Source organism: Cricetulus griseus, chromosome 2 (assembly GCF_003668045.3).
Source record: "Cricetulus griseus strain 17A/GY chromosome 2, alternate assembly CriGri-PICRH-1.0, whole genome shotgun sequence".
Taxonomy (NCBI): Eukaryota; Metazoa; Chordata; class Mammalia; order Rodentia; family Cricetidae; genus Cricetulus; species Cricetulus griseus.
The window spans coordinates 247,307,777-247,320,209 of NC_048595.1; the positions used below are offsets into that span (position 1 = coordinate 247,307,777).

The window sequence follows — 12,433 nt, forward strand, 5'->3', positions numbered from 1 at the left end:
CAGATCTCTTTCCCGCAGTTTCTTAGTAGTAGTAGGAACAGAATTTCTAAGAGAACCTTTATAAGTAAAAGACGCCATAAAAATTAAAGTCCATGTTAATAAAGGATCCATATGCATCAGTGGGAAATTTTCTTGTTTTATACATCTTATAGAATCAGTTCTACTCTAAACTTTCTCTAAAATGGGTTATTCCATATCTTAAAGCTGAGTCCTAGCTGTTGATTTTTATCTCAGATGGACCCAGACTCAAGGTTTCTAAAGTGCAGGCTGTGCCTTTTTTCTTCACTTGTCTCCACCAGTAACACTTTGCTTTATTCCAGATAAATCTGGAGAGCTACAGGCTGTCTTGCATATTTCCTACATTTAACCGAAGTGGAAAAAAACATGAAAATGAAATGTTAAATATTTCAATTTAATGGAATGAGTTGAGATTTAATGTATACTAGATTTTTTGAGGTGGATAGGATAATTAAGAAGTTTGTTTTCAAAGGTTAGTTTTGGTTATTAACCAAGATAGATAATTGTCATTATTGTTTATTGGGGTGAAAATATAAAGTTAGATTTGTCTGGGGAGCATGATGCGTGTGTGTGTGTGTGTGTGTGTGTGTGTGTGTGTGTGTGTGTGTGTTTATGTGCAGGATATGGAAACATATAACATATAAATATGGATAATAAATCCAAAATAAAATAAGGGCTAGCTGTACTTAGCAAGCATATGTCAACTCTGCTCCTGCTTTCTTTGTGTCTGTAGGGCTCTGCTTGCTATTTCCTAAATTTAAATTGACAAATGTCATTCCCTAGATGAGACAGATAGCAGGCTTCCTATCAGTAGCATTCCTTCAGGCTTGGTGACCCAACTTGGCAGAGGTGTAGAGAACCATGCAGTATCTACAATCAGAAATAACAGACTTCTGCCTCGATTACTTGATTACTTGCTCAAATCTCAGTTTCTGCCATTAATATGATCTCTGTCCCCTCTCAAAAGAGAAAGAAATAGGTACCAACCTTTTGACATTTTATAGCAACATTTTGATGGGAAAAAACTGGGAAAACATCAATATTTAGAAGGAAAATAAAACTGTAGTTGTAAATTAAATTTAATCCTTCCTCTGACGCTCTGGCATCTCTTGTTTCTAAGTAAAAGAGCTTATAAATTGCAATTTTGCTCTAGATCCTGAGTGCTTTCATTCTCCTAGATGCAAACTTCGGTTCCTCTCATAGTCTCTCTGGAAGACTCTTAGCTAAAGCAATCTTCCACCCTACTGTTGAATACTGGCTGTCTCCCCTCCCCCCAGAAGGCAGAGATGGAGCATATTTACCTAAAAATCTCAAAATTTTACTTAGAACCCCACCCACAGCAAATCTAAACAAAACACCAAAATTCATTTTCATTTTCCAGCAATTGTAAAATATATTAATTATTTGCACATTAAATTATATATAACATTAATAATAATTGTGTTTCATAGATATTCATCACTTTTTCACATGAGACATTTTCCACAAAATAAGAATATTATTAACATATGAGTTTGAGAACTTGACAAGGAATAGTTAGTAGTGATCCAGACATCTTTATTTCAGATTTGCAGGTTTTTTTTTTAATTACCCCTATAAAATAACAGTGATTGTAGAAAAGTTCTAAGGTGTTTAAAGAAAAAGATTCATGGTTCAGGTTGGAGTTTTAATAGGCCACATACCATCTGTCTCTCCGATTTGTAACATTTCATTATTAACAAGCTCAGAAGAAGAAGGCAGTCTATTTCTGTTGTGGGGACAGATTTCTGTCCATCTTGCCCGCCTTGTCGCATGTCACTTGTACTTTGGATCTGCATAGCTGTGAGGCAGTAGAGATGGAGGCCAGGTCAGGAGGTGGAGAAGCCTGTCAGTGCATTGAGTCCCTAAGCCTGTGACAACTGCCGACAACAGCTTCCAGTGCCTCCTGGAGGCCATCATTCTGGTGGGCCTTGGAGCTGGGCCTTCCCTGATGTAATTTCACAGGAAAATGTTAACTTTTTCCACTTAAAAATAGTAGAAAGAGAACTTAATCTAGGACTCTGGTTAACGCTGGTGTCCTTATTAGAGGGGCTTAGTTTTCAGTGGTTGAAAATGTGAAGCCCTTTATAGTGATTGTGTTACTTAGTTCCGTGGTAAGCTCAGCATTGAGGGCAACAGGGCACATGAAAAACTATTTTATGGGAAAGAGGCTACATGCCAGTTATATACTTTGAGATGTGGCCTGCCCACTCTGAACCCCTGTTCCTTTCCCCAAATCTTAATGCCTCAATGTCTAAGTGCAACTATTTCTTTCCTTTCCCCAAAGTGCTTACCAAATTGTTGTGGAACAGCTACACCCACATCGGACCAAGAGAGAAGCTGGGGCCATGGAGTGCTACCAGGTACCGGTCACATACCAGAACGCCATGAGTGGAGGTGCACCCTATTACTTTGCTGCGGAACTGCCCCCTGGGAATCTTCCTGAACCTGCCCCCTTCACTGTGGGTGACAACCGGACCTATAAAGGCTTTTGGAACCCTCCTCTGGCTCCCCGAAAAGGGTACAACATCTATTTCCAAGCAATGAGCAGTGTGGAGAAGGTGAGATTCCCTTGATCTTCTGTAAAGCTATGGCCATATTTTATAAACATTCAGTAGCGTTTGTCAAGGAAAACTGGAAAAAAAAAGAAGAAAGAAAGGGAAAGAAAAATGGATGTGTATTGTCTCCTCTGTTGCCAGCAATGTGTATGTTGTCTGAAGGGCTGAGGCTGCAAGCCAGCAGCATTTCACAGGATCCCTGTTTCCTAGTAACTACTGCCACTTGCTCCTTCTTCAGGAATGCCTACAGTGCAACTGTGAACGAAGTGATTTGAAAGGGTGGGTGTGCTGCCACCGGGATGCCACCCCCAGTAAATTCCCGCCATTGTTCTGCCTTGCTTGCTCAGTAGTGGCTGCTTCAAAAAATTAAATTTACCTCAGGATAAACAGAATACGAATTCCACAGTGGGCTAATAAACCCTTATAAGCTTTTCAGGGGGTTCAAGCCAAATAGTAAATAACAAGTAACAATCCTCTGATTACAAAGTAATGGGACGCCTGTGGTCCAGCTGACACAACCTAAACAGAAGGCTGCCTGTGAAGGCTAGGTGCTGAGCCATTACAGAAGCTGGCTGGCCCTGGCCCCGACTGCCCCTCCTTTTCCTATTTTGGACACAGTTGTTTTTGAGCACTGCTGCTGATCCCAAATGAATATTGAAGAGGAAAGCGCAGCAGGGCATGTGGAGAGAAACAACCTAGCCTTTTGCTCTCATGCTGTTTCCCTTTGAAAGACTTTCTTTTCCAAGACTTATGTTGTTTTTATTTATTTATTTCTATTTTGGACAAAGGCGGGTAGGATAGAAAAACCTGTTGAGAAGAGAAACTTTTAACAATTTCTAATCTACGTGAACACTGGTATTTTGATGGACTTGTAGCTACACGAGAAATGGTTTGGCTTTGTATAATTGGTGGCATCTGGGAGACAATAGGAAGTATGTGACAACCAATTGTATGAGTCATATTAGCTCTCAGAATAGTTTAACTGGGAGACAACCAATTTGTATTTCTACGGAGGCCATGACAATACGAATATTGCTTTTATATGCAAGCTGTGTTTTTCTGCCTACCAGTGTGGTCATCATGTGGTATATGGTAAAGAGGAATGCCAGAGACCCTTTAAATGCAGAGTCTCCATGCAGAGACTATCCATAGTTGAAGATGCTTTACCCTTCTCATTTTTCCCCTATATAACTTGATTCTTTAGAGTTCACACCAACTTGTATTAGTTATTTTACTTGTGACAAAAATACCTGGCAAGAAGTCATTGAAACTGGGCAGTGGTGGCACATGCCTTTAACCCCAGCACTCGGGAGGCAGAGGAAGGTGAATCACTGTGGTAGAGGCCAGCCTGGTCTACAAAGCGTGCTCCAGGACAGCCAGGACTACACAGATAAACCCTGTCTCAGGGGCGGAAAAGCCATTGGGGAGATAAAGGTTTTATTTAGTTCTCAGTTGAGAGTTAAGTCCATGGATTCTGAGGCATGGGGCAAGATTAAGCAGTGACTGGTTATATGGGAGAGCAAAGAATCCTGGTATTCTCCCCAGCCTCCCTCTCTCTATCTCCATCTCTCTTTCTCTAACATGGGACCCTCATCCCACCATTTAATGTCATCTATATTTAGGGTAGGTCTTTCTGCTTCAATTAATTTATAGGTAGTACCTCACAGACATGCCCAAAGGTTTGTTTCCATGGTGATAAATCCCATCAAAATGACATTCAAGATTAACAAACCATCAGTACACACACGTCTTCAAAAGTTCTTGTCTAATTAGGTTGTTCAAAACAAAGACATGACAAAAGTTAGTAACCCCAGCTAAACGCAAATAGTACACAAGTAGGAGACAGTTGTAGGTTGGAGTTTTCCTCTTCAAAGAGGTGATAGTTTCCAAATCATCTCCTGTTAACCCCTCAGTTATGTGGCTGGAGTGCTGATGAATGCATGTACTCACAGGGGATTTTCTCTGACATTCTTTATCTACACTGCTATTTGTCCAGAGTTTATCAGTGGTTTTCAGCCTTTGGGGATTGAATGACCCTTTTCACAGGGTCGCCTAAGACTATCAGAAAACAAAGATAATTACATTAATGATTCGTAACAGTAGCAAAATTACAATTATGAGGGAGCAATGAAAACAATTTTATAGTTGGGGGTCACCACCACATGAGGAACTGTATTAAAGGGTCAAAGCATTAGGAAGGTTGAGAAGCACAGGTTGAGAGTACCTGCAGTGTATTCCGTGTCAGTCACAGAGTGTTAGCGCTGATGAGCCTCCTAACAGCAGAGGCTGGAAATGCCTGCAGAGAATCAACATAGACTGCTTCTAGAGCAGAATCCTTTGGGGTCTACACTGGATCATCAAAGTCTCTTGCAGCTGACTCTGATGGTTGGCCACAGTGAAGAAACTGAAGTTCTTCTCTCAGTTCTATATTTTACATACTTTCAATTGCTAGAGAGGAGGTTATATAAATTTGGGTTAATATTTATCAGTGTATAAAACCACTGAAGATTAGAGAGTTATAAAAAGCCTCTTGAAGACAGCCTCTCTTTCAGAAAAACTCATGTTCCTGGTAGGTGAGCCCTGGCTAATGCAAGTGGAAGGGCAGAACTGAGAGAACATTAGGCAGATCCAGGATTGCACAAAAGCAATTTATTAGCTTCCCATGGACAACAATCTGTCCATACCCTGAGGCAGAAGGAAGGGGCCGGTGTGCTGAGCCCTGTCCCACTATAATATACCCACATGTCTTCAAAAGCTATGTTGTCTAGTGTCACCTAAGCAACACCCCAGGTGGTGATGACCAGAGAAACACACTATTATAAGGACTTTGTCTTGTAGGGTTTGGAACACATGCCAGGAGTGTCTGCAGGGCATACAGGCTGTTTTGATCACAGTGATGGTAGTCACAGAAAAGTGGGCACAATAACTCATTTTTCTCACTGACTTTGACACGTCTTCTTATGTATTGGGTATTCAAATATATGCACAGAGTGGCAGGGCTGGAGACCTATAATCCTATCTCCTCCTATAAGGACCTATAATCCTTATCTCTAGGGAGACTAAGGGAACACTCATGGAAGAGAACTCTGTAGCAAGGAGGGAAGGGAAGGAGGGAGGGAGAGAGGAAGGGAGGGGAAGGAAGAAAGAGAAGACAAGCAGAGATAGACAATGACGAAGAAGGTGTCTGAGAAGGAGACCAGAGCCCAAGACTCACATGTGGAGCCTTGTTGCTTCCTCAAAACATTTCTATTTACTCTATCTACCTTCATAATAAGATGTAGGAAAAATCCGTGTTGGAAAACATTTAGTTGCTGACAGCTAAATTTAAAGGAAAGAAGGAACAGATAAATTCCATTTAAACTGCTCTGAGATGCTTGATGATCTTTCTTAATAACTATAGTTTAGCTGTTTAGTCATGCCGAGATTCAAATGAGAGTATATAATGTTCAGGTCTATTCAAAGTCTGTAGCTATCAGATGAAAATTAAGTTTGTATTTGGCTCTAATTTATATTAGCTTTGCAGATATATATATATATATATATATCTTTCTAGTAGCTTAAGAAGCAACAAAAAATGCAAATAGAAGGCCATACAACTTGTCTCTTCCATACCAACTTGCTTTATTACAAAGTGAAACAGATATGCACATCTTTAGAAATTACTAGGAACTTCTTTAAAGTTCTGAACTATCATCAAAGAGTATATATTGAGAAAGAAATTCTCTTATTATTATAATTCTTTCGTCATAATCCTATTGTATAACTCGATGTGTCTTCATAATAGTTATAATAATAGTTTATAGAAGAGAAAACATTGTTTATATATTGATCATTTTCTTTTGATTTCACTCTACCAGGAAACTAAAACCCAATGTGTACGAATTGCTACAAAAGGTAAGGGATTTACTTTGCTTTTTTGTTTTGTTTTTATTTTTAACTTCTTTCTCTACTCCTTTCCAAAAACAAAGACTTTTGTTCCCTGCTTCAGGCCAGTTAAATGTAGTGTTTCCTTTATAAGGTATTTGGACTGGGACCCAGGCAAGCCCCAGCTAAGTTCTCTGACTCACTTGGGTGTCTTTAATACAAAACGAGAGTCCTATATTCGTCATTAGTTTTTAACTAAAGGAACCTTGTTATGATAATAGATGGATTTAGAAACCTTAGGAGGGCTTATTGCTGCATTTAGTTCCTGAGTGGTGTTATGCTGCTCATCAGCCTATTTGGAAAAACTCAGCCATAGCAGTTCAAAGTCCAAGTCACTTACTTCAAAACCTCTATTGTTCTGTGTGATAGACAGATGAAACATGTTCAGCTCTGATGGGTTTACACAGTCAGGTGAACACTTCATTTGTATTTGGTTCTGATTTAAAAAGAACAAAGCTAATTCAACAGCACACGAGCTCTGGTGTGGGAGAACAGCTCCACGACTTCATCACTTGAAGGAAGATGTTTTAATTTTTCTTTTTGATTCAACTAATGCTGGGAAATTATAGCTATGAAGGCTGGCAACCAGAACCCTGCCTGCTGACCCTGACTGCCATGACTTACTCAGCTGGCTTGATAAGAAAGAATGTATTGTCATCTTTGAATGAGTATTTGGCATTTCTCATGGGGAGGAGGCTTGTATACCTCTGTGTGTATTGTCCTTCCTTTAAAAACTGAATGGTTCCACAAGGGAGAGGCCACTGCTCTGTCTGTTCTAGCAGAGAAGGAAGAGCTGTCGCCTGCCTGCCTGCCTGCCTGAGCCTCCACAGAGTTTGTCCCTCTGGGAGCTTTGTTACCATAGTTAGTATTTGATGCACATTTGTGAGCATAGCTGCTTCACTGGGGGTAACAATGAATTGCCATACTCTGTTTATGTTGGCATCTTTCCTTTCATCTATTTCTCCATCTATCAATCTGCTCAATTAGCATTTGTTTTTCTCTTGGTTGGTGCAGGCAATAAAGAATTTCCCCTTGACTCGTGGGACTAATAAAGAAACTTCACAGATGGGGAAAAAAAAACCTACTGATCCCATTCAGATACTGAGATTCCTCATGATAGTTAAGAAATAAGTAAACAACTCCAGTGAAAGGAAAGAAAACTATATGCAGAAGCATCTAATGTGCAAACAGCTTTTTGTTTTTAATTTTAGGGACTGGCTTGTAAACCAGGAGTTACAGTTGAAACTTCTGGAAGGTAGCCCTTCAGCTATGTGTCACTTCTGCTTTTCTAGATGTAAAGCAGGGTCCTAATACTGTGAAAAAGGTATTCCTTTCAAGCTGCTGGAAAGTTCTTTAGATAGAAAAAAAAATAAAATAAAGAAGAGCTGAAGTGATTGTAACATGTAGAATTTTCTTCTCATTCCCTTGCTTTTGCATGAACCATTGTGGGTCACTTTGTCCCTTTTCGGATACCAATAAAAGCACGATGACAAATATGATCTGGTATTTATGCTCCAGGGAGGTTTATAGATCGTGGAATTCAATCTTAGCATGTGACATAGAACATTTGCAAGCAGCCCAGAGGGTGCTAAGAAGGCTTCTTTCAGTTTGGGGTCATTTCCCTTGTTCTGCCGATTTCATCCCAAGGAGCTCAGGATCTCTGGTTGACAGAGTGGCACACTAAGTATTCCAGGACTCTGGCCTTCGACTGTTTGAGGTCAGATCTTGATCTTGCCTGATAGCTTCGGGCAAATTGCAAAAGCTCCATTCACCAAAGGAGAGTAACAAAGTGCGTATCCCTTAGTATTTTGAGAATTTAGGGAACATATAGAATACATCTTTCTCATCTGGGATTTTTCTTCCATGATTTAAGTTATCTATGGTAAATCATAGCCTGAAAATACTAAATAGAAAATTCCAGAAATAAAATATTTGTAAATGTTTAAATTTTGCATGCCACTGGCAGTAGCAGAATGAAAGTGTTCACTATCTTGCTCTACCTGGCCCAGGACCCAAGTACCCCTTTGTCCACAGCATTCATGGAGAATATACTAACCACCTGTCAAGTAACTTGGTAACCACCCTGTCTATCAGATGGCCTGTTGCTATATTGCTATGCTTGTGTTCAAGAAATCCTCCTTTCATTTAATAGTGGCTTCAAAGTACAAGAGTAGTTAATGCTGACAGCTACTATAGTATATTCCTATAGTTGTTCCATTTCATTTATTATAATTGGTAATCTCCTATCTAATTTATATTAAACTTTATCATAGGTATATACATGTGGAAGAAAGATCTGCAGAATTTCATGTTATATGTGGTGTTAGTCATCTGCTGGGGTCGTTGGAACATAACCTGCCACAGATAAAGGGACAATTATACATACATGTGTTTGAATGAGCCCTAGCATATTACAGATATTGTACGTGTTAACCAGGTCTTCTCTTGTCAGTTATAAGTACAGCATTATCCTTACTAATGGACTTACATGAGCCTCTATGTTTTCCATTGCCATTTTAAATCTAGAAAATTGCTGTGACAAGCCCCCAGATGAACCTTGCTTTTGAACCACATAAATCATTGTATGTAGTTATGAGGGAAATAAAAGCATAAATATTAAAGTAGACTTAAATTGGAGGTAGAAATTTCTTAGGAGTAAAATTAAGATTTTTTTATGATCTAATGTTTTTTACTAGATCTAATCCATTTCTTGCTTTGAATTTTGCCAATTTTCTGCCCGTGAAAAACCACACTTAGTAAAGAAGCTGGCTTATTGTCTAAGTGCATGCTAAATGAACACCATAAGATTACCTTTTTGTTTGAAATTTTTCAGTATGAAAATAAAATTTTTCAGTCAAGGCATCTTGAAGACCACTTAATGGTCAAAATTATATATGTGCATTGCCTGTGAAGGGACATAGAGAAACCCCCAGTAAAGGACTGACCAGTTAAACAAATGTACACTTTCATTAAAGATTGATGAAACCATATATGTGAGATATGTGGGCTTCACTATTTATTTGATATGTGTGGGCTTTGCTGATACACACACACACACACACACACACACACACACACACACACACACACTGACTCATGAGTAGATTTCTTGATTTTTTTTTAAAGTAACAAACTAGTGAAAACTATATGAACATGGATAGAAAGAATGCTGAGTCTGTAGGCAAATCTGTGGCAAGTGGAAGGCTGCCCCTGGTGCTCAGGGAAACAAAAACATTTCTCTTCTCAGATAGTGTCAACAAGAGGACAGCCAAGTGGGGAATGGCTTTACTGACCAGAAAGATAGGAAAGACTCCAGTGCATCCTTGTGCACACATTGTGTGTTCTCGGTTTCCAGAGCCTGCCTTTGTCTTCACCTCTACATCCTCAGCTAGAAGTACTGAGAAAGTGGTACCAAACTTTCCTAATGTCCTTCATATATAAGTCAACCTTGCTTAAAAAAAAAAAAAAAGTGTCATTCTCTAGAAGTGTTTCTGTTGTAAGACATTCTACTTTCCAGTGGCCTTTTATACTTCAGTTTTGTTAGACAGGATGTGTGTTTTTAACTTAAATACTTAGTCAAGTTTACTTCTGTGATTCAAGAGTCTTATATATCACTATATTCCAAGAACAAGTACAAGATGAAAGTCTTATTGTGTACAACAAATATTTGTTGAGTTGGTAATTGAATTTAAATTTGAGATACATGTTTTGCTTTAATATTTAATCAAACAGCGCTGCCTGCAGTTCAGAAAAGTATCAGAGCATTTGTATGTGGTGAGTTGAATATGCAGGTGGGCTTGTTTCTTTGTTTTTTGAAATGTGAATTTATAGGTCACCTTATATTTTACAAAATAAATAAATAAATAAATCTCAGGGGCCTGGAGAGATGGCTCTGAAGGTAAGAGCACTGACTGCTCTTCCCCAGGTCCTGAGTTCAATTCCCAGCAACCATGTGGTGGCTTACAACCATCTATAATGAGATCTGGTGCCCTCTTCTGGTGTGCAGGTATACACGGCGGCAGAATGTTGTGTACATAATAAATAAATCTTTTTAAATATTCCAGAGCTGAGATTCTACATGAGTCTGTAGTTAATTATATATAGAATTTGTAAACTAATATGTATTAAGTTTCATATAATCTTTATTTGAAAGAGTTCCACTGGGATAAGTGATAATGTATTCAAATGTCTATTTGTGTGCATAACTAGGAAGACAGTACATGTGAAACAATTCAGCTTGATCACTGTGATTCATAGGACTGTGTTCTATAACTCTTTTGGTCCCCAGGATGAGGGTACTAGTCTAGTGTTTTAAGCAGAATTAAATGGTTTAATGTATTCAAGCAGAAACTCTAAAGGAAATCTCTTACTACTTTGATTCTGTATGTAGCCAATATGATAAAAGATGAAAATTCCATTACACATAACACAAATGAGTGTTACTTAGCATCACAAGAATATATGATGTTCTGCTGATGTGAACATCTTTGACTTCAGTTGGATATATTGAAATATTAACTGCAACTGAACATAAGAACTCCGCATAATAGTTTCAAAATTGAAGCTTAAAGTTAACAACAGTTGTTGCTGGGTTTTCATCTTATTCTTTAAATTATTCCTCAAGTTTTGTGTCAGTTCCCCCAATAACCACTACATCCCAGGAATGGTGTTCATCTAATGTTTTTCTCCTTCTTAAATCACATGAATATCAGTATAGTATATATAATATAAACCCATAGACAGATGTTGGGGTTAAAACTGAAGATCAGAGAAGCAACTGAGCAGCTCTCAACTCTACCAAGGCTGGGGAGACCCTGTCCTCAACATGGCTGGAGACTAATTGCCTCAACATGAGAGTGAATGCCAGCTCTGAGACCCCGTTCCTGTCTTATCCCAGCACTGTCCAATCTAGTGCTGGGATTAAAGACGTGCACCACCACTACCCAGCTTCTATGGCTAACTAGTGTGACTGCTGGGATTAAAGGTGTGTACCACCACTGCCTAGCCTCTATGACTATAGCTAGCTTTGCTTTCTGATCTCCAAACAAGCTTTATTAGATAATAAACAATTATGACTGTACAGGTTTCCTTTGTAAGTAGGTTTTCCACCCTCTCCAGTGTATTGCTCATTTCATGAAACAGGAAAGACCCTGAACTTCAGAGGGTCTTATTCAGTCTCTCCCAGCTCTACTATAGCTTTCATATTGAGAGAACACTGTTTGCATGTGGAATGTTCATTTCTTGAGCAGCCTTCTCGGAATCCATAAGTCTACTCCTGTGGTCTACTTCCTGATCACACATGGGTTGGCAGTGAGCGGCTGAGAGAGTCCCTGTTAGTCAACGTTTATTTCTACCTACATATTCTTGCCATGAACTCTTAGAGATAACTCCAGTATTTTCACTCTTTGGAGTTAATTTGTTTCACAAGATGATTTTGACCTGTCACCAGCACTTCCTTAAAAGAGATAAACCACATTCATGCCAAAGTCTTTGGAGACAAAGGGTGGCATTATAACTCAAGCTTTCCAAACTATCACCGAAAGCTACGGAACAGACACAAACGTAGACACTCCTTTGCTCTCATTGCTTTGTTTTTAACCTAAATTGCTGTGGTTTGGAAAGGAGAAAGGTACTTCAGAGAGGTTCACTCTTATACCATAAACTATTTAAACACTAATTAAATGGCAAAATGGGAAAGGGCTAGCGGCTCAGTCTAGTTGATTGGAAACATTTACAAATTGACCTTAAATAATCAGAGGCCATTACACAACTACAGATTGGTGGATTATGGTTTTTAATGAGGGATGCAATCAACTTCCTCAGTTCAGATAACCTGCTTGAACTTGATTCATGTGGTTGATAACCCCTTTTATAATGTCGAATTAGCATGCAATGTGCATAGATAGTGTCAGCAA

The 12,433-nt window shown here is 39.0% G+C and overlaps 1 protein-coding gene across 2 annotated transcripts in view; it reads left to right on the top strand.

Moving 5' to 3' along the window:
- Positions 1-12,433, top strand: part of LOC100763249 (receptor-type tyrosine-protein phosphatase kappa) — a 530,034-nt gene that overhangs the window by 429,056 nt on the left and 88,545 nt on the right. For both annotated transcript variants that reach the window (XM_027402864.2, XM_027402866.2), the window contains exons 12-13: positions 2,324-2,597; positions 6,452-6,488. In XM_027402864.2, coding sequence (XP_027258665.1) covers positions 2,324-2,597; positions 6,452-6,488 — 311 coding nt within the window. The remainder of the gene's footprint in view (positions 1-2,323; positions 2,598-6,451; positions 6,489-12,433) is intronic.